This window comes from Anomaloglossus baeobatrachus, chromosome 2 (genome assembly GCF_048569485.1).
Source record: "Anomaloglossus baeobatrachus isolate aAnoBae1 chromosome 2, aAnoBae1.hap1, whole genome shotgun sequence".
Classification (NCBI taxonomy): Eukaryota; Metazoa; Chordata; class Amphibia; order Anura; family Aromobatidae; genus Anomaloglossus; species Anomaloglossus baeobatrachus.
The window spans coordinates 781,138,013-781,159,699 of record NC_134354.1 but is presented as its reverse complement, the minus strand read 5'-3'; the positions used below and the strand labels follow the sequence as shown (position 1 = coordinate 781,159,699).

Here is a 21,687-nt window from a genome sequence, read left to right as displayed (position 1 = left end):
AAAGACAAGCTCACTGTTTTTCAAGCATCTTTGTGCCTCAGACTCCTAACTTTTGTGTGCCCGAGTTACTGTTTTTGCTACACTGTGATTTTCCTCGGAGGCACCTACTATTATAAGTGAGCCAGACTCTATTTCTATACTGTGTAGTGGGAAAGTCCTATCCCCCTCGTTGCACTAGTACTCCAATTTTGGAGCGGGTGGAGGGCAAGTCTTGAAGATCTCGTCCTCGTTGGATAAAATTACCAGGACGAGTGAAGCTACTTCCCGGCCTAGGGTCCACGTACCCCGTCGTGCCCTGGCCCCTGCCCGGAGAAAGCTCAAGGCCGCCAGCTGCCCTGCTCGGCAGTTCCGTGCCCCTTGACACAATCCTCTGCGACCAGGATTCCAGCTCCTACCAGGCCCAGACCAACATCTGCCACCTAGTAACTGAGGAGCCCAGCTCCCTGACCTCTCCTCACGAGGGTCACTACTCCACCAGACTGTCTCCTAACACTCCTGACCTCCCCTTACCAACCCCCAAGTGGCCAGCACTATTCCCTTCAGGCCGTCCACGGGTGTGTCTGGTGGGTTTGGTGCAGAGTGTTTCTAGGATTTTGATTAGCTTGTTCTTGGCAACACCAAAGGCCAGGGACCCGTAACCAAGGAGGATTGGATACCGTGCAGAAGGGCAGATTGCACAATACCCTGTGATGACCTGATAGGCCAGGGCGTCGCAGATGGATCCTCCAACTCAAATCTAAATGAAACACAAAATCCTGTGAACGTCATCACGATGAATGAGACACAACGAGACTTATACAGAAACATTTATTAAAAAGGAGTTAAAAGAAATAAAAATAAATAGTGAAAACGCTGAATGCAACAAAATAGTCTTCCGATAAATAAAGTAATCCACTATATAAACTTCTTCATATAAAATATATTAATGCTTGTAAAAAAAAAGTAACAGTTCACACAACAGATGGGGGTCTGATTAAAAAAAAAATAAAAATATAAAAATCTGACTACAGAGTTTGTTTGTAGTCTGTAACCATGGAAACACGAGCTGTAAACACACAGATTTATAGACGAGGCACTTCTCCTTGGAGGAGAACATGTCCCATTTTATACAGCTTGTGATCGATAATCAAATAAGGTGTGAAATATGGCGTCGCGCCCCATCCTCGCACCGTTCTACAATCAGGATAGTGGGCGCCTCCATTCCGTGTCACTAATTCACCTTCATTTGTTCCCCATTATGGGTGATAAGGTACACTGGAGATAAATAATAAGGCATCTGGCGGCACCCAGGGGGAAAGGCTTGTGGATTTCTTCTTACACTTTCACCTTCGCTCATTCTTTCCTTCGTCTTCATCACTTGTTCTCATCTTTTTGCTCTTAACTTCTCCAAGGTTTTCTGCAAACAATAAAAGTAACTAAAAAAGTAAAATAATCCCGGAATATGCCAAATTATTTTTAGTAAAAGGCTAAGTATTTTAAACTATAAATATAATCTAAATATAATATTAGTGCTAGAGGGACTAGTAAAATAAACTTAAAAAAAAAAAAAAAAAAAAGTAAAAAAGTTTTAAAAAATTAAAAACCTAAAAGTTCAAATCACCTCCCCATTCGCCCCATTGAAAATTAATGGGTTAAAAAAAAACTCCACACATTTGGTATCGCCATGTTCAGAAATGCCCGATTTATCAAAGAAGGGAATTTTGTTTACTTACCGTAAATTCCTTTTCTTCTAGCTCCTATTGGGAGACCCAGACAATTGGGTGTATAGCTTCTGCCTCCGGAGGCCACACAAGTATTACACTTTAAAAAGTGTAACCCCTCCCCTCTGCCTATACACCCTCCCGTGCATCACGGGCTCCTCAGTTTTGGTGCAAAAGCAGGAAGGAGGAAACTTATAAATTGGTCTAAGGCAAATTCAATCCGAAGGATGTTCGGAGAACTGAACCATGAACCAAAAGAACAATTCAACATGAGCAACATGTGTACACAAAAGAACAACCAGCCCGAAGGGAACAGGGGCGGGTGCTGGGTCTCCCAATAGGAGCTAGAAGAAAAGGAATTTACGGTAAGTAAACAAAATTCCCTTCTTCTTTGTCGCTCCATTGGGAGACCCAGACAATTGGGACGTCCAAAAGCAGTCCCTGGGTGGGTAAAAGAATACCTCGATAAAAAGAGCCGAAAAAACGGCCCCCTCTTACAGGTGGGCAACCGCCGCCTGAAGGACTCGCCTACCTAGGCTGGCGTCTGCCGAAGCATAGGCATGCACTTGATAGTGTTTCGTGAAAGTGTGCAGACTCGACCAGGTAGCCGCCTGACACACCTGCTGAGCCGCAGCCTGGTGCCGCAATGCCCAGGATGCACCCACGGCTCTGGTAGAATGGGCTTTCAGCCCTGAAGGAATCGGAAGCCCAGAAGAACGGTAGGCTTCAAGAATCGGTTCCTTGATCCACCGAGCCAAGGTTGACTTGGAAGCCTGCGTCCCCTTACGCTGGCCAGCGACAAGGACAAAGAGCGCATCAGAGCGGCGCAGGGGCGCCGTGCGAGAAATGTAGAGCCGGAGTGCTCTCACTAGATCTAACAAGTGCAAATCCTTTTCACATTGGTGAACTGGATGAGGGCAAAAAGAAGGTAAGGAGATATCCTGATTGAGATGAAAAGGGGATACCACCTTAGGAAGAAATTCCGGGACCGGACGCAAAACCACCTTATCCTGGTGAAAAACCAGGAAGGGGGCTTTGCATGACAGCGCTGCAAGCTCAGACACTCTCCGGAGTGATGTAACTGCCACTAGAAAGGCCACCTTCTGCGAAAGACGTGATAGAGAGACATCCCGCAGTGGCTAGAAAGGTGGTTTCTGAAGAGCCTTTAGCACTCTGTTAAGATCCCATGGTTCCAGCGGCCTCTTGTAAGGTGGGACTATGTGGCAAACTCCCTGCAGGAACGTGCGGACCTGCGGAAGCCTGGCTAGACGCTTTTGAAAAAAAGAGAATTTTGTTTACTTACCGTAAATTCTTTTTCTTGTAGTTCCGACATGGGAGACCCAGACCATGGGTGTATAGCTAGCGCCTCCGGAGGACACACAAAGTACTACACTCAAACGTGTAGCTCCTCCCTCCGGGCTATATACACTCCCTGGATGACAATCTACCCAGTTCAGTGCAAAAGCTGAAGGAGGACATCCACCCATAAGTAGAGATAGAGTAAAACTCGGCAAAACCAGAACTCTGTCTACTAACAACAGCCGGTGAAACACACGGAACAAAAAACTGCCAACAGGCAACAGGGAGGGTGCTGGGTCTCCCATGTCGGAACTACAAGAAAAAGAATTTACGGTAAGTAAACAAAATTCTCTTTTTCTTTATCGTTCCTTATGGGAGACCCAGACCATGGGACGTTCCAAAGCAGTCCATGGGTGGGAAATAAACCAAACTGAGAAGTAGGCAAAACCTAACTTCACAAATGGGCGACAGCCGCCTGAAGGATGCGTCTGCCCAAGCTCGCATCTGCCGAAGCATGAGCATGCACTTGGTAGTGCTTCGAAAAAGTGTGCAGACTGGACCAAGTGGCAGCCTGACACACCTGCTGAGCCGTAGCCTGGTGCCTGAAAGCCCAGGAGGCACCGACAGCTCTGGTCGAGTGCGCCTTAATCCCCGGCGGGGGAGGCACCTGAGAACACTGGTAGGCATCGGCGATAGCCGACCTAACCCAACGAGCCAGGGTCGGTTTAGAAGCAGAGAGACCCTTGCGCTGACCCGTGGTTAGCACAAAAAGTGAGGTGCACCGCCGAAAAACGGCGGTGCGTGACACATAGATTCGGAGCGCCCGCACCAAATCCAAAGTGTGCAACGCCTTCTCAAAGCGATGCACAGGGGCCGGACAAAGAGAGGGCAATGAAATGTCCTGGTTAAGGTGGAAGGAAGACACCACCTTAGGGAGAAAGTCCGGAGTCGGACGAAGAACCACCTTGTCTTGGTGAAACACCAAAAAGGGGGATTCCAAAGAAAGCGCAGCCAAATCAGAAACTCTCCTGAGAGAAGTTATGGCTACTAGAAAGACAACTTTCTGTGAAAGTCTAGACAAAGGAACCTCCCTGAGAGGCTCAAAAGGGGGTTTCTGTAAGGCCGTGAGGACCAGATTAAGGTCTCAGGGATCCAAGGGCCGCCGGTAAGGAGGGATGATGTGAGATGCGCCCTGCATGAAGGTGCGCACCTGAGCCAGTCGGGCGATACGCCGCTGGAACAATACCGACAAAGCCGACACCTGTCCCTTGAGGGAATTGAGGGACAGACCTAACTGTAGACCTGACTGTAGAAAAGACAGGATGGTCGGCAAGGAGAACGGCCAAGGAGCATGGCCGGAAGAGCGACACCAGGACAGGAAAATTCTCCAAGTCCTGTGGTAAATCTTGGCCGAGGAAGACTTCCGAGCCTGAGTCATGGTGGAGATGACCTCAGAGGGAATGCCTGAAGCCGTCAGGATCCAGGACTCAAGAGCCACGCCGTCAATCTGAGAGCCGCAGAATTCTGGCGGAAGAACGGACCTTGAGAGAGAAGGTCTGGGCGGTCCGGGAGATGCCACGGCACCTCTACGGACAGGCGGAGCAGGTCTGGGTACCAAGCTCGCCTGGGCCAGTCCGGAGCAATGAGTATGACTCGACGGCGCTCCGTTCCGATCTTGCGCAGAACCCTGGGCAAGAGCGCTAGAGGGGGAAACACATAGGCCAGACGGAACTGAGACCAATCTTGAACCAGTGCGTCTGCTGCGAAGGCTTGAGGATCGTGAGAGCGAGCCACGTAAACCGGAACCTTGTTGTGCCGGGAAGCCATTAGATCCACTTCCGGAGTGCCCCACTTGTGGCAGATTGATCTGAACACTGACGGATGCAGGGCCCACTCGCCGCCGTCCACGGTTTGACGGCTGAGATAATCGGCCTCCCAGTTTTCCACGCCTGGGATGTGGACTGCAGATATGGTGGACTTGAAGTCCTCCGTCCACTGGAGGATTCGTTGAACCTCCAGCATCGCCAGACGGCTGTGAGTTCCGCCCTGGTGAATGATGTAGGCAACCGCTGTCGCGTTGTCCGACTGAACCCGAATGTGCTTGCCCGCCAACAGGTGGTGAAAGGCTAGGAGAGCTAGAAACACAGCTCTGATCTCCAGCACATTGATCGGGAGGGCTGATTCGGACGGAGTCCAAGTGCCCTGTGCTCGGTGATGGGAGAAATACCGCTCCCCAACCGGAGAGGCTGGCATCCGTGGTGAGGATCACCCAGGACGGAGTCAGGAAGGAGCGTCCCTGTGACAGGGAGAGGGGCTGAAGCCACCACTGAAGGGAGTTCCTGGCTTGTGATGACAGAGCCACCAGCCTGTCCAAGGAAGAGATCCGCTTGTCCCAACAGCGGAGAATGTCCAGCTGCAAGGGACGCAGATGGAACTGGGCAAAGGGAACCGCTTCCATGGACGCCACCATTTGACCCAGCACCTGCATGAGGTGTCTGATGGAATGGCGGCGGTGCCTCAGCAGAGAGCGCACCGCCAGACGAAGGGACTGCTGTTTGACTAAGGGCAACTTGACAAGTGCCGGCAGAGTCTCGAATTGCATCCCTAGGTACATAAGTACCTGGGTCGGGGTCAGAGTGGACTTGGGCAGGTTGACAAGCCACCCGAACTGAACTAGCGTGGCGACAGTGAGAGAGACACTCCGCTGGCAGTCTACACTGGATGAGGCCTTGACTAGAAGGTCGTCCAGGTAAGGAATCACTGCCAATCCCTGGAGGTGCAGGACTGCAACCACTGCTGCCATGACCTTGGTGAACACTCGAGGGGCCGTGGCTAAGCCAAAGGGAAGAGCCACGAACTGGAAATGTTCCTCTCCGATTGCAAAACGTAGCCAACGCTGGTGTGAAACTGCAATTGGCACATGCAGATAGGCATCTCTGATGTCGATGGATGCCAGAAAATCTCCTTGGGTCATTGAGGCAATGACCGATCTCAGAGATTCCATGCGAAAGTGCCGCACCTGAACATGCTTGTTGAGAAGCTTGAGATCCAGGATGGGTCGGAAGGAACCGTCCTTTTTGGGGACTAGAAAGAGGTTTGAGTAGAAACCGCTGAACCGTTCCCGGGCGGGAACCGGAACAATTATACCGTTGGCCTGCAAGGATGCCACGGCCTGAGAGAAGGCGGCGGCTTTGGAGCAGGGGGGGGTGGACAGAAAAAATCTGTTTGACGGGCTGGAAGAAAATGGTATCCTGTAGCCGTGGGTGATGATATCCCGCACCCACTGATCGGAGACGTGTTGCAACCACACGTCGCCAAAGTGGGAGAGCCTGCCACCGACCAAGGACTTTGCTGGCGCGGCCAGATAGTCACGAGAAGGCTGCCTTAGTGGCAGCGGCTCCTCCGGTCTTTTGAGGACGCGGCTTTGCGCGCCAGTTGGATTTACGATCCTTGGCGGTAGTGGACGAGGCCGAGGGCTTAGAGGATGACCAGTTAGAGGAACGAAAGGAACGAAACCTCGATTGGCTCCTGCCCTGGACAGGTTTCTTGGCTTTAGCTTGTGGCAAAGAAGTACTCTTCCCGCCAGTAGCTTCCTTAATTATGTCATCCAGCTGTTCCCCAAACAGCCGGGACCCAGTAAAAGGGAGACTCGCAAGGTACTTCTTAGAGGAAGCGTCTGCTTTCCACTCTCGAAGCCACAAGATCCTGCGGATCGCGAGGGAGTTAGCGGAGGCCACCGCCGTGCGGTGAGAAGCCTCCAGGATGGCAGACATGGCGTAGGATGCAAAAGCCGAAGCTTGAGAAGTTAAGGCATCCATCTCAGGAATAGAGTCCCTGGAGAGGGAATGAATCTCCGCCAGGGAGGCAGAGACTGCCTTAAGAGCCCACACTGCCGCAAAAGACGGGGAGAACGAGGCTCCTGCCGCCTCATATACAGACTTGGCCAGAAGGTCAACCTGGCGGTCAGTGGGGTCCTTAAGAGAAGTGCCGTCAGCCACAGCTACGACTGTGCGGGCTGAGATTCTGGACACTGGAGGGTCTACCTTTGGGGACTGGGCCCAGTCCTTAACCACCTCCGGTGGAAAAGGGAAACGGTCATCTGAACTACGCTTCGGAAAACGTTTGTCAGGACAGGCCCTGGGCTTGTTAACAGTGGTGTGAAAGCTGGAGTGGTTAAAAAACATACTCCTAGGTTTCTTAGGAGAGGTAAACTGGTGTACCTCTACCAGAGAGGGTTGTTCCTCTGACTCTTGTGGGTTGAGGTTCAGTACGGAGTTAATGGACGCAATCAAGTCACTAACATCCGTATCACCCTCAGACAAGTCAATGGGGTACATAGAGGCAGTGTCTGAGCCCACAGTAAGTGAATCCTCCTCGCCCTGCACCTCGGCTTGTGAATCAGAGCCGTGGGATGAGGAAGGAGAAAGGTCCCTGCGTCTCCGTTTAGGGGGACGGGGTCCTAGGACATGCTCTGAGGGCTCTGCAGAGCTCGGCGCCGCAGAGACACCCTGAGAGGGAGGCTGATGCATAGACAGCAGTGTCCGGGACAGCTGCCCCATGGAGTCGGCAAAAGACTTGGAAATAGCTTGTGAAAAGGATGCTACCCAAGCCGGGGGTTCAGCCACCGGGGCCGGAGCAGCCGGAGGGACCCCTGCGGAGGCTCCAGGCTGAGACACAACCATGTTAGCACAGGCATCACAATGTGGGTATGTGCTTGGCTCTGGCAGAATGAGCTTACACGCAGTGCATATAGCATACATGTTTGCAGCCTTGCTCCTAGTGACAGACATGCTGCTGAGGAGAAAGTTCTGCAGCCAGAATACACTCCTGTAGAATGTCTGAGAGTGTAAAAAAAGTCCACAACCAGAGGTTGTGGGTTACCAGCCCGTGCTCTCTGTGTGCCCTCCGGATTTCACCGCTCCCCTGTGAGGTGTCAGCCTTCCTGACAGTATGCAGCTGCAGCATCCAGCGCCTTCCAGTGAAAGAACGCTGAGAAAATGGCGCTGGGAGAAGGAGGGGGGGCGTGTATAAGCCCAGGAGCGGGAAAAACGGAGGGCAGAGAGATACAGGGAGGTATACAGGGGAGGGAACATCTCCCTAGAGAGGAGTGCCCTCCCCTCTGCTGGTCGGGCGGTGGGCGGCGCTGTATGCAAAACATGCAGAGAAGCCAAAAACGAAACTAGGCCCAAACTGAAGCCGGGGCCTAGATTTTAAAATGCGGCCGACGAGCAGGCACCTTCGGCGCGGTTCTTAGGGGAAATTCCCAGAACCGGCCGAAATTAACAGTAACGCTAAAGCACATACTGTCCCCCTAATAAAAGTACCCGGGACCCCTGAAAAAACGTCTCAATACTTAGCTTTGAGACGCAGGGCCATGTCCCTGGAGAGGGGGGTAAATGCTCCTTCCAGCAGGGACCAGACAGGGCTGCGGATGGAGACCGGTCTTCTGCAAGCAGAGAGGACCGTGTAGGCTCCCACTTCAACCCAGAGCCTCTTGGAGGATGTGAAGGAGCGCGGCATGTGAAGGCTCCAGCCTTATAAGTCAACCTTAACAGCACCGCCGACAGAGTGGGGTGTGAAGGGACATGCCGGGAGTCCAGACTGGACCCGCTTTTCTTCCAAATCTTTAAAATTAAAATAAAAATGAAAAAAAAATATCAGAAAATGAAAGTGTGTGTGATCCTCCTGGAACACAAAGCATTGAACTGGGTAGATTGTCATCCAGGGAGTGTATATAGCCCGGAGGGAGGAGCTACACGTTTGAGTGTAGTACTTTGTGTGTCCTCCGGAGGCGCTAGCTATACACCCATGGTCTGGGTCTCCCATGGAAGGAACGATAAAGAAAACACGGACAGCGCCGATACTTGTCCCTTGAGAGAGCCGAGAGACAAACCCTTGTCCATTCCGGATTGAAGGAAAGAAAGAAAAGTGGGCAAGGCAAACGGCCAGGGAGTAAAACCCTGATCAGAGCACCAGGATAAGAAGATCCTCCAAGTCCTGTGATAGATCTTGGCGGACGTTGGTTTCCTGGCCTGTCTCATAGTGGCGATGACATCTTGAGATAACCCTGAGGACGCTAGGAGCCAGGACTCAATGGCCACACAGTCAGGTTGAGGGCCGCAGAATTAAGATGGAAAAATGGCCCTTGAGACAGCAAGTCTGGTCGGTCTGGGAGTGCCCACGGTTGACCCACCGTGAGGTGCCACAGATCCGGGTACCACGACCTCCTCGGCCAGTCTGGAGCGACGAGGATGGCGCGGCGGCAGTCGGACCTGATCTTGCGTAACACTCTGGGCAGCAGTGCCAGAGGAGGAAATACATAAGGCAGTCGAAACTGCGACCAATCCTGAACTAATGCGTCCGCCGCCAGAGCTCTGTGATCTTGAGACCGTGCCATGAATGCCGGGACTTTGTTGTTGTGCCGAGACGCCATGAGGTCGACGTCCGGCGCTCCCCAGCGGCGACAGATCTCTTGAAACACGTCCGGGTGAAGAGACCATTCCCCTGCGTCCATGCCCTGGCGACTGAGAAAATCTGCTTCCCAGTTTTCTACGCCCGGGATGTGAACTGCGGAGATGGTGGAGGCTGTGGCCTCCGCCCACAGCAGAATCCGCCGAACTTCTTGGAAGGCTTGACGACTGCGTGTGCCGCCCTGGTGGTTGATGTACGCGACCGCCGTGGCGTTGTCCGACTGTATGCGGATCTGCCTGCCCTCCAGCCACCGATGGAACGCCTTTAGGGCTAGATACACTGCCCTTATCTCCAGAACATTGATCTGAAGGGAGGACTCTGTCGGAGTCCAGGTTCCCTGAGCCCTGTGGTGGAGAAAAACCGCTCCCCACCCTGACAGACTCGCGTCCGTCGTGACCACAGCCCAGGATGGGGGCAGGAAGGATTTTCCCCTCGACAAAGAAGTGGGAAGAAGCCACCACTGAAGAGAGGTTTTGGTTGCCCGAGAAAGGGAGACGTTCCTGTCTAGGGACGTCGACCTCCTGTCCCATTTGCGGAGAATGTCCCATTGAAGCGGACGCAGATGAAACTGCGCAAAGGGAACTGCCTCCATTGCTGCCACCATCTTCCCTAGGAAGTGCATGAGGCGCCGCAAGGGGTGTGACTGGGCCCGAAGAAGAGAGTGCACCCCTGTCTGCAGCGAACGCTGTTTGTCCAGCGGAAGCTTGACTAACGCTGAGAGAGTATGAAACTCCATCCCGAGGTAAGTCAGTGATTGGGTCGGTGTCAATTTTGACTTTGGGAAATTGATGATCCACCCGAACCTCTGGAGAGTCTCCAGAGCAATGGTCAGGCTGTGTTGGCATGCCGCCCGGGAGGGAGCCTTGACTAGGAGATCGTCTAAGTAAGGGATCACCGAGTGGCCCTGAGAGTGTAGGACCGCCACCACGGATGCCATGACCTTGGTGAAGACCCGTGGGGCTGTCGCCAGGCCGAAAGGCAGTGCCACAAACTGAAGGTGTTCGTCCCCGATGGCGAAACGCAGGAAGCGTTGATGCTCCGGTGCAATCGGCACATGGAGATAAGCATCCCTGATGTCGATTGATGCTAGGAAGTCTCCTTGGGACATCGAAGCGATGACAGAGCGGAGAGATTCCATCCGAAACCGTCTGGTTCTCACGTGTCTGTTGAGCAGTTTGAGGTCCAGAACGGGACGGAATGATCCGTCCTTTTTTGGCACCACGAACAAGTTGGAGTAAAAACCGTGACCACGTTCTTGAAGGGGAACGGGGATCACCACTCCTTCTGTCTTCAGAGTGTTCACCGCCGAGTCCAAAATGGCCGCGGTTGGAGACAGACGCACATGAGGGAGCTCCAAACCATCTGCCAACATCCTCCTCCCCCGCTACAAATAATCAGGCCGGGACCCCTCATCTGAGCCAGGGAGACCAGGCGGAAAGAAAGCGACCCTGAATTGGTTGGCTACACTGGGGCTGGGACCCCAGGGAGGTACTTCGGGACTGAGGCCAGGAAGCAAGCAGTAGGCCGCAGGGCCCGAGCAGCGAGATCCCCGGTGGCGAGGAGCACCCGTGCTGAGGTGACCCGGACAACGATAAGGGGCCCAGGCAGAGCTGACGGGGACTCCACAGAGCCGCCCCCCCCCCAGACTCGGCCTCACAATTCAGCGAGCCCGGCGACCAGGGAGAAGAGGAGAGAGACCGCCGCCATCTTGGAGACCTGGCCCCCTCCCCCTGATTCTGAAAGCCGGAGGCAAGCGCGGCAAACCCACAGCCGCAGGACGCAAGGTAGACGGCCGATAGGAAGTGGAGGGGACGCCGTCACCTACCCGGTCACCAGCCAGACAGAGCCGGAGCAGAGGAGGTGCGTGACGCGTCGGGCCTACAGGCGGCCGCCGGGAGATCCGGAGATACCGCCGGAAACCTCGCGACAGCTGCAGACGGCGCTCGGGGAGACCCTGCCGGGACTGGAGAGGAGCCCGGGCGGTGAGTGAAAACTTCCGGACGCCCTCCGGTCGCCCTCCCACACCCCCGCGTCCTCCCAGTGAGACCCAGGAGAACCCAGGGCATATCCCGCCGCGATCCCCATCCACCGGGACGGTGTCCTCCTCTCCCCCCCCCCCCCCTCCCACAGCTGAACAATACGCGTCAATATAGGAGTCGGGGTGCTGCCAGGCCCACATACGCTGAGAGGCCGCACTCAGGTCAGACAGAAGAGCCTGAGGAAGCTCCAAGTATAGAGGCCCCCCCGTACAGCCTAGGGCTGAGTCCACGTCATCTCAGAGGACACCCCACTCCTCTCTCCACTATCTGGGGCCCAGCCAAGGATGAGACTATTACAATTAGGGTCGCAAGAAGGGTAATTTGCCAATACTCCAAGACCCTGAGCCAAATATCTCCCTGGATACTGGGGCTGCAGACGGGAACACACAGAGGAGTGAGCACAGAGAGCGCTCACGCAGACCTACACTCCATTTAAAGGCACAGTCCATCTGACCCCCCCCTCCCACAGGGGCATGTAAAACGGTGAACTCCACACTGCTCAGAAGGAGCAGAGGGACCAGACCCCCACTATACTCATTATAACATAATATCATAAGAACTGACTTCGACATGGTCAAATTTGGCAATAAAATGGCCAGTGCTTTGCCTAAACCAGCGGTGACCACGACTCAGGCAGACGTCGATAAGTTCCTCAAAAAACATCTCTTGCCAGCAGAGGCGGGGGCTGATAGTTTTCAAAACTCATCTACTACTGCCACACAAGAAATGGAAGATGACGCTAGTGATGCAGAGGACATGGATTCCAACAAGAGCCTGCCAATCTCCAGGTCCTTTATCAGAAGGATTCTCAACAAAGCCTTAGAACCGGTAGTGAAAGAACTTTCTGACATCAAACAGGATATCGGCCAGATAGGCCACAGAGTGGAAACACTAGAAGCTTCCCAGGCCACTATCACCACAACCTCCAATGCCATCATCTCTTGTCTTCACCAACAAGAAGACAGTGTCAATCAAATACATGCAATCTTGGAGGATCATGAAAATAGAGAGAGGCGGAACAACCTTAGAATAAAAGGCCTCCCAGAATCGGTAGCAAACGAAGCCCTGGTCCCGGCTCTCCAAAGCACCTTCTCCGACCTGATAGGCGCTGATCCTGCACCACCGATAGAGCTGGTCAGAGCCCACAGATCATTGAGACCCCGACCCAGGCAGGGGGAACCACCAAGAGATGTCATATGCCGCTTTATGGACTACCGTATTAAGGAGCTCATTCTTAAAAAAGCAAGGGAAGCTGGCACCATAAGGTATGAAGACTCCGAAATCCGGATTTTTCAAGACCTTGCAGCCACCACTCTGACCAAAAGGCGAATACTAAAGCCCCTTACAGAAGAGTTACGCCAACGCCAATTCCCATATCGCTGGCTGTACCCATTTGGCATTGCGATAACAGCAAAAGGGAAACACTACCAAGGCAAAACATCAGCTGAAATTAGGCGAATCTGTGAAGACCTGGGGATTACTATGGAGAAATATCCTGAATTGGAAATCCACAGTTCGACATCTACGCTACAGCAACTCCCAGAGCCGTCACCTTGGCACAGCATCGTTCCGAAGACCCAAAGGCCCAGGCGCAATGTGGCACAGAAGCTCCAGGCGAACTTGGAAAGCGGGCCCCATGGGAGGGCCTAGGCTCAGGCCTACTATTGTCCGACATTGCGTATATATGCTAAAAACATGAAGTCACTTTAGGGGTTTTGCACTTTCTGCTCCTTCTCGAGGCATACCCATTCCTATTCCGATGTTGAAAATGTTGTTATTGTTGAATTTAACACCCTGTTCCCTATCTGATTCTTTCTCTACCCTCCACCCCGTCTGCTCTTTCCTTTCCCAGCATGGTCGTGGGTCTGGTCCATTCATCTTACCGGGAAAAGAGACATCCACACGCAGTTGCCACTATGCCGACACATCATAAGGTATTTAATGTGATTAGTCTTAATGCGCACGGGCTGAACTCCCCCATACCAAGGGCACAGACTCTATCTAACCTTCATAAGAAACACATTGACATTATCTTCTTACAAGAAACACACTTCTGCAAAGGCAAAATTCCAAGCTTTGAAAAAGCACACTACAGCACGTGGTTTCATGCCCCCTCCCCAAATAAACGCACTAAAGGAGTATCGATAGCACTCGCCAAAGACATACCCTTTTTACCCCAACATGAAGTCATTGACCCTGATGGCCGGTTCATATTTGTTAAAGGCCTACTGGCGGGCTCAATGGTAACATTGGGCAATATCTATGCTCCAAATGTCAAACAGGTTCGATGGCTACTTTCCACACTCAAAAAATTCAGGTCTTTTTTGGAAGGCACTCCAATACTCTGTGGAGACTTTAATGTAGCCCTGGAGCCAAAATTAGACTCAACCTCAAAAAAGAGCCACATATCACTCAGGGACCTATCCCGGATCAAAACTTCTCTCCTCTCTCTCTCCCTGATAGATATCTGGCGATTACAGCATCCGACAACCAAAGATTTCACCTTCTTCTCTCATCCCCATAAATCTTACCACAGGCTGGATTACATTTTTTTACCTAGGTTTCTATTATCCAATGTCACTGACACATCAATCCAATCCACGCCACACTCTGACCACGCATTTGTCACGGCAAGCTTCACATTGCAGAGGCCATATCTGATCCACCGCACATGGAGGTTAAATGAATCAGTCCTCTCCTCAGAAGACAATAGGAAACGCATTTCTGATCGTCTCCGTAATTACTTTGCGGAGAATAAGACACAAGACATCAGTGCACCAATTCTATGGGAAGCACATAAAGCGGTCATACGGGGAGAACTGATTTCCATTTCCTCACACCTTAATAAACAAAGGAAACTAATTTTGCAAAGCCTATATGAAGAAATTTATACTTTGGAAACCCAACACAAAAAATCTCTGTCCCAACAGACTTTAGAACTATTGACTGCCAAACGGGTGGCACTAAGAGACATACTCAATAAACAGTCAGCCAAATTACATTTGAGCTGGAAAAACCGCATATTTTTACATGGGGACAAAGCCTCCAAGCTTATGATGTCATTAATAAAAACAAGGCAGGCGCGTACGTTTATACATACACTTAAAACACCGCAGGGCCACCGCACCCAGGACTATTCCCAAATCTCAAACGAATTTCTACAATTTTATAAGACCCTATACCAATCTCGACCAGAAGAGTCAGCTACAGAAAAAGACAAGAGAAAATGCGACATACACGACTATCTAGCTAAATTAAATCTCCCGACACTCTCCAAGACACAACAAGAATCCCTGACAAAACAGTTTTCTCGTGCTGAGGTTCAGTCCATTCTGTCCAAATGCCCCATGGGAAGAGCACCAGGCCCAGATGGCCTACCAACCATTTATTACAAAAATTTTTTTGATATCTTGGGAGATCACCTCCTAGCAGCATGCAATGCTTTACTTCTCGGCGATCCTATTCCCAAACAAGCCCTGGAAGCCCACATATCATTAATACATAAGGAAGGGAAAGATCCGGAATGTTGTGGAAGTTACAGACCCATTTCACTTCTGAATGTGGATCTAAAAATTTACGCCAGCTTAATCGCTAACCGGGTTGCGGAAATCCTTCCTGACCTCATATCTCCGGAGCAATCCGGATTTGTACGGGGAAGAGAAGGGAAAGATAATGCGCTACGATTACTACACTTAATGCAATATGCTAGGGCCCAGAACTTGCCCCTTGTGCTCTTGGGAACGGATGCCGAGAAGGCATTCGATAGAGTAGAGTGGACTGGACCTTCTTGCGGGGCACGTTGGAAGCTTTTCATTTTCCTTCGACTGTCATACAGGCAATATTACAGATGTACACATCTCCCACAGCCAGAATCAAAATAAATAACACGCTGACCGACCCCTTCGATATCAGGAATGGAACCAGGCAGGGTTGCCCCTTGTCCCCCCTACTATTTGTCATGGTAATGGAGCCTTTGGTGTGCTCCATCCAGCGAAACCAGGAAATTGAGGGGATTAACCTACAGGGGACTCACCACAAGTCCGCCGCCTTTGCGGATGACTTGTTGGTAGTAATGTCCAGACCGGAAAGAGGTTTCCCTGCCTTCATGAACACACTAGAAGAATACAGCCAATGGTCCAACTTCAAAATTAACCTATCCAAATCTGAAGCGTTGAGTCTAAACATCCCGGGCAATGTCACTAAACTCCTTCAACAGTCATTTCCATTCAGGTGGCCAAAGAGCCACATTACCTATCTCGGCATTAAAATAGGGAAAGCTCCCAAATCCCTTTTTGACCTAAACTACAAGTCTCTCCTTCCCAAACTTACCACGCAAATAGCCTCTTGGAAAGCCCCTTTTATATCTTGGATAGGTCGGAAAAATTTAATCAAAAGCATCATACTCCCAAAACTCATATACCTCTTTCAAATGTTACCTATACCAGTCCCCAAATCTTTCCTTTCTCAATGCAATTCTTTAATTTCCAACTACATCTGGAACAAACATAAACCAAGAATTAACTTTCACACATTGAGCCTCCCAAAGGACAAAGGGGGTATGGGACTCCCCAATATAGCCACATACTATAAAGCCGCTGTCCTCTCTAGAGCAGTGGACTGGGTCAGACGCCCTCCGAATAAGTTATGGACGACAATAGAGGAACACTTGGCCCCCACCCCCTTACGAGCCCTTTTACTTGCTCCTTCCTGCCAGGGATATAAAAGAACCTTTACCAACGAACTGACTAGAGCACTTCTGGACAATTGGAATCATAATGTGGAGTTCCTGGCTCCTCCTCTTTCCCCACTAACCCTAATCTCTGATATTCTAGACTCCAGCCTGAATCTTGCTAACTCCGCTAAATCCACGCATCTGAGTAATGCAAAGATCCCGGCTACGGATCTCTTGGAGGATGGCTCTCTGGTCTCGAGGCAGGAGATAGGTGAGATTCCTCTTCTTTCTAAACTCACATTTCTCCATTATATAAAAATAAAACACACAATCCAACCACTACTGTCACATTCCAACTTCGCCAGACCACTAACCGTATTTGAATCCTTTTGTTCGCAAACAAGGACCCCCAAAAAAATCCTATCTCGCCTGTATAATACTTTACTTACAAAAGAATTAGCAGTAAAGAGGGCTTACATACTGAAATGGGAAAGAGATCTGAACGTCACATTTACTGACGCTCAAACGAGCCAAATCTACGGAGCCTCGCACGGGCCATCATGCTGTGTGAGAGTCCAAGAGAACTCTTTCAAAGTAGTTGCGAGATGGTACATAGTCCCTTCCACGGTGGGCACATGGAAACCCGCCTCTTCGGATCTCTGCTGGAGATGCGAGGGGGACAAGGGAACGTACCTCCACATATGGTGGACATGCCCACGCCTCCAGATATTCTGGAAGACAGCAACTCAGCTGATCTCGGACCTTACAGGCAAACAGGGGGACCCTGAACCCATGCATCTGCTACTAAATTTCCCACTGTGGCCTAAAGATAAAGCTAACTCGAGACTAGTGGCATTTGTGAGTTCAGCATGTAAACTGCTGATTGCCCAACTGTGGCGCACAACAATGATACCCACCATCTCGCAGCTGCTACTGAAAATTGACCAATTATACTACGCGGAAGAGCTCTCAGCCCTCTCACGACAGAATATGTTCTCCTTTGTGCAAGTATGGAATGCCTGGAAGGAATACAAGTCCGATCCCACTTTCTTGGCGGCTGTGGCGCAGATGATACCATAAAAGATTCTAAGTCATCTCCTCCCCCCCATTAGGGGACTGAACGAGCAGATGACTTGGCCCCGATTATTATGGACATAAGGATGAATGGACCCTAGACCAACAACCTCTTCCTACTCTTTCTCCCCCCCCCATCTCTCCCCCCTTTTTCTCCAAATCTCTTGGACCCCCTATTTCTCTCACTAAAACTGAGTAGCAAGTGCTTTCAGGCTTCTTTCAGGAGTCTCAGTTACATCCCCCCCCCATATTCTAGTTTCTCTTATTTGTTCTTTTTTTCTCGAAAAAGTAAAAGGAAAAATCTGTTTTTTTTTATAAAATTCTGAGAGCAAGTTATGGTTTTGCTCGTCTTCCACCCTTCGTCTAATATACAGACTACCAATCGACTGGAGAAGGTTATCTCACAGACGATCTCAGACCTGGATGGCGTATCAATGCAAACTAGCTTAATAGAGATATTAGATATGTCTTTGCTCTCTGATATTGTTATACTTTTTGTTCATAACTGTTTAATAAACAAAACATTAAAACAAACAGAGTGTTCACCGCCTGAAAAAGTGCCTCGGCTCGCTCGGGGGGCGGGGATGTTCTGAAGAAACGAGTCGGAGGACGAGACCTGAGCTCTATCCTGTAACCGTGAGACAGAATGTCTCTCACCCATCGGTCTTGGACATGTGGCCACCAGGCGTCGCAAAAGAGGGAGAGCCTGCCACCGACCGAGGATGCGGTTTGGGGAGGCCGAAAGTCATGAGGAGGCCGCCTTGGAGACGGTGCCTCCAGCGGTCTTTGGAGGACGTGACTTAGACCGCCATGCATCAGAGTTCCTCTGGCCCTTCTGTGGCCTGTTGGACGTGGATGATTGGGACCTGGCTGAGGGCCGAAAGGACCGAAACCTCGATTGGATTTTTCGTTGCTGAGGTCTGTTTGGTTTGGACTGGGGTAGGACGAGTCCTTTCCCTTGGATTGCTTAATAATTTCATCCAATCGCTCGCCAAACAAACGGTCGCCAGAAAATGGCAAACCGGTTAAGAACTTCTTGGAAGCAGAGTCTGTCTTCCATTTGCGTAGCCACATGGCCCTGCGGACTGCCACTGAATTGGCGGACGCTACCGCTGTACGGCTCGCAGAGTCCAGGACTGCATTCATGGCGTAGGATGAAAGGAGGGAATTTTGTTTACTTACCGTAAATTCCTTTTCTTCTAGCTCCTATTGGGAGACCCAGACAATTGGGTGTATAGCTTCTGCCTCCAGAGGCCACACAAAGTATTACACTTTAAAAAGTGTAACCCCCTCCCCTCTGCCTATACACCCTCCCGTGCATCACGGGCCCATCAGTTTTGGTGCCAAAGCAGGAAGGAGGAAACTTATAAATTGGTCTAAGGTAAATTCAATCCGAAGGATGTTCGGAGAACTGAAACCATGAACCAAAAGAACAATTCAACATGAACAACATGTGTACACAAAATAACAACAGCCCGAAGGGAACAGGGGCGGGTGCTGGGTCTCCCAATAGGAGCTAGAAGAAAAGGAATTTACGGTAAGTAAACAAAATTCCCTTCTTCTTTGTCGCTCCATTGGGAGACCCAGACAATTGGGACGTCCAAAAGCAGTCCCTGGGTGGGTAAAAGAATACCTCGATAAAAAGAGCCGAAAAACGGCCCCCTCTTACAGGTGGGCAACCGCCGCCTGAAGGACTCGCCTACCTAGACTGGCATCTGCCGAAGCATAGGCATGCACCTGATAGTGTTTCGTGAAAGTGTGCAGACTCGACCAGGTAGCCGCCTGACACACCTGCTGAGCCGTAGCCTGGTGCCGCAATGCCCAGGACGCACCTACGGCTCTGGTAGAATGAGCTTTCAGCCCTGAAGGAATCGGAAGCCCAGACGAACGGTAAGCTTCAAGAATCGGTTCCTTGATCCACCGAGCCAAGGTTGACTTGGAAGCCTGCGACCCCTTACGCTGGCCAGCGACAAGGACAAAGAGCGCATCAGAACGGCGCAGGGGCGCCGTGCGAGAAATGTAGAGCCTGAGTGCTCTCACGAGATCTAACAAGTGCAAATCCTTTTCACATTGGTGAACTGGATGAGGGCAAAAAGAAGGTAAGGAGATATCCTGATTGAGATGAAAAGGGGATACCACCTTAGGGAGAAATTCCGGGACCGGACGCAGAACCACCTTATCCTGGTGAAACACCAGGAAGGGGGCTTTGCATGACAGTGCTGCTAGCTCAGACACTCTCCGAAGTGAAGTGACTGCCACTAGGAAGGCCACCTTCTGCGAAAGGCGTGATAGAGAGACATCCCGCATCGGCTCGAAAGGTGGTTTCTGAAGAGCCGTTAGCACCCTGTTAAGATCCCAGGGTTCTAGCGGACGCTTGTAAGGTGGGACTGTGGCAAACCCCCTGCAGGAACGTGCGGACCTGCGGAAGCCTGGCTAGACGCTTTTGAAAAAACACGGAAAGCGCCGATACTTGTCCCTTGAGAGAGCCGAGAGACAAACCCTTGTCCATTCCGGATTGAAGGAAAGAAAGAAAAGTGGGCAAGGCAAACGGCCAGGGAGTAAAACCCTGATCAGAGCACCAGGATAAGAAGATCCTCCAAGTCCTGTGGTAGATCTTGGCGGACGTTGGTTTCCTGGCCTGTCTCATAGTGGCAATGACATCTTGAGATAACCCTGAGGACGCTAGGAGCCAGGACTCAATGGCCACACAGTCAGGTTGAGGGCCGCAGAATTCAGATGGAAAAGAAGGGAATTTTGTTTACTTACCGTAAATTCCTTTTCTTCTAGCTCCAATTGGGAGACCCAGACAATTGGGTGTATAGCTTCTGCCTCCGGAGGCCACACAAAGTATTACACTTAAAAGTGTAAGGCCCCTCCCCTTCTGGCTATACACCCCCCCGTGGGATTACGGGTTCCTCAGTTTTAGTGCAAAAGCAAGAAGGAGGAAAGCCAATAACTGTTTTAAAGACAAATTCAATCCGAGGAACAACATCGGAGAACTGAACTGTTCAACATGAACAACATGTGCACCCGAAAAAACAAACTCCCTAAGAAAACAGGGCGGGTGCTGGGTCTCCCAATTGGAGCTAGAAGAAAAGGAATTTACGGTAAGTAAACAAAATTCCCTTCTTCTTTGTCGCTCCTAATTGGGAGACCCAGACAATTGGGACGTCCAAAAGCAGTCCCTGGGTGGGTAAAGGAATACCTCGTGATAGGGCCGTCAAGCAGCCTTTTCCTACAGGTGGGCCACCGCCGCCTGCAGGACTTGTCTACCTAGGCCGGCATCCGCCGAAGCGTAGGTATGCACCTGATAATGCTTGGTAAAAGTGTGCAGACTCGACCAGGTAGCCGCCTGGCACACCTGCTGAGCCGTAGCCTGGTGCCGTAATGCCCAGGACGCACCCACGGCTCTGGTAGAATGGGCCTTCAGTCCTGATGGAATCGGAAGCCTAGCAGAACGGTAGGTGTGAAGAATTGGTTCCTTGATCCACCGCGCAAGGGTGGATTTGGAAGCTTGCGACCCTTTACGCTGACCAGCGACAAGGACAAAGAGTGCATCCGAGCGACGCAGAGGCGCCGTACGGGAAATGTAGATCCTGAGTGCTCTCACCAGATCCAATAAATGCAAACCCTTTTCAAACTGGTGAACTGGATGCGGACACAAAGACGGTAAAGTGATATCTTGATTGAGATGAAAGGAAGATACCACCGTGGGAAGAAATTCTGGAATTGGACGCAGAACTACCTTGTCCTGGTGAAACACCAGGAAGGGAGATCTGCAAGATAACGCCGCCAGCTCGGACACTCTCCGAAGAGACGTGACCGCCACTAGAAAGGCCACTTTCTGTGAAAGACGAGAAAGGGAAACCTCCTTCATAGGCTCGAAAGGTGGCTTCTGGAGGGCAATTAGAACCTTGTTCAGATCCCAGGGCTCCAACGGCCGCTTGTAAGGGGGGACGATATGACAAACCCCTTGCAGGAACGTGCGTACCTGAGGAAGTCGCGCCAGGCGTTTCTGAAAAAATACAGATAGCGCGGAGACTTGACCTTTAAGGGAGCCGAGCGACAAACCTTTTTCCAACCCAGACTGCAGGAAGGAAAGAAAAATAGGCAATGCAAATGGCCAGGGAGAAACTCCCTGAGCAGAGCACCAAGATAGGAATATCTTCCACGTCCTGTGGTAAATCTTGGCGGAGGATGGTTTCCTAGCCTGTCTCATGGTGGCAACCACCTGATGAGATAAACCTGAGGCCGCTAGGATCCAGGATTCAATGGCCACACAGTCAGGTTCAGGGCCGCAGAATTCAGATGGAAAAACGGCCCTTGCGACAGCAAGTCTGGACGGTCTGGTAGCGCCCACGGTTGGCCTACCGTGAGGCGCCACAGATCCGGGTACCACGACCTCCTTGGCCAGTCTGGAGCGACGAGAATG

General features: G+C 51.2%; 2 protein-coding genes across 2 annotated transcripts in view; one reads left to right on the top strand and one right to left on the bottom strand.

Moving 5' to 3' along the window:
- EMSY (EMSY transcriptional repressor, BRCA2 interacting) overlaps positions 1-21,687 on the top strand; it is a 287,649-nt gene that overhangs the window by 207,291 nt on the left and 58,671 nt on the right. The gene's annotated exons all lie outside the window — the stretch shown is intronic.
- The window catches only part of LOC142290039 (uncharacterized), a 218,899-nt gene continuing 198,005 nt past the window's right edge, over positions 794-21,687 (bottom strand). The window contains exon 31 of the mRNA XM_075333986.1: positions 794-1,396. Within this exon, the coding sequence (XP_075190101.1) occupies positions 1,364-1,396 (33 nt within the window). The 3' untranslated portion in view covers positions 794-1,363. The remainder of the gene's footprint in view (positions 1,397-21,687) is intronic.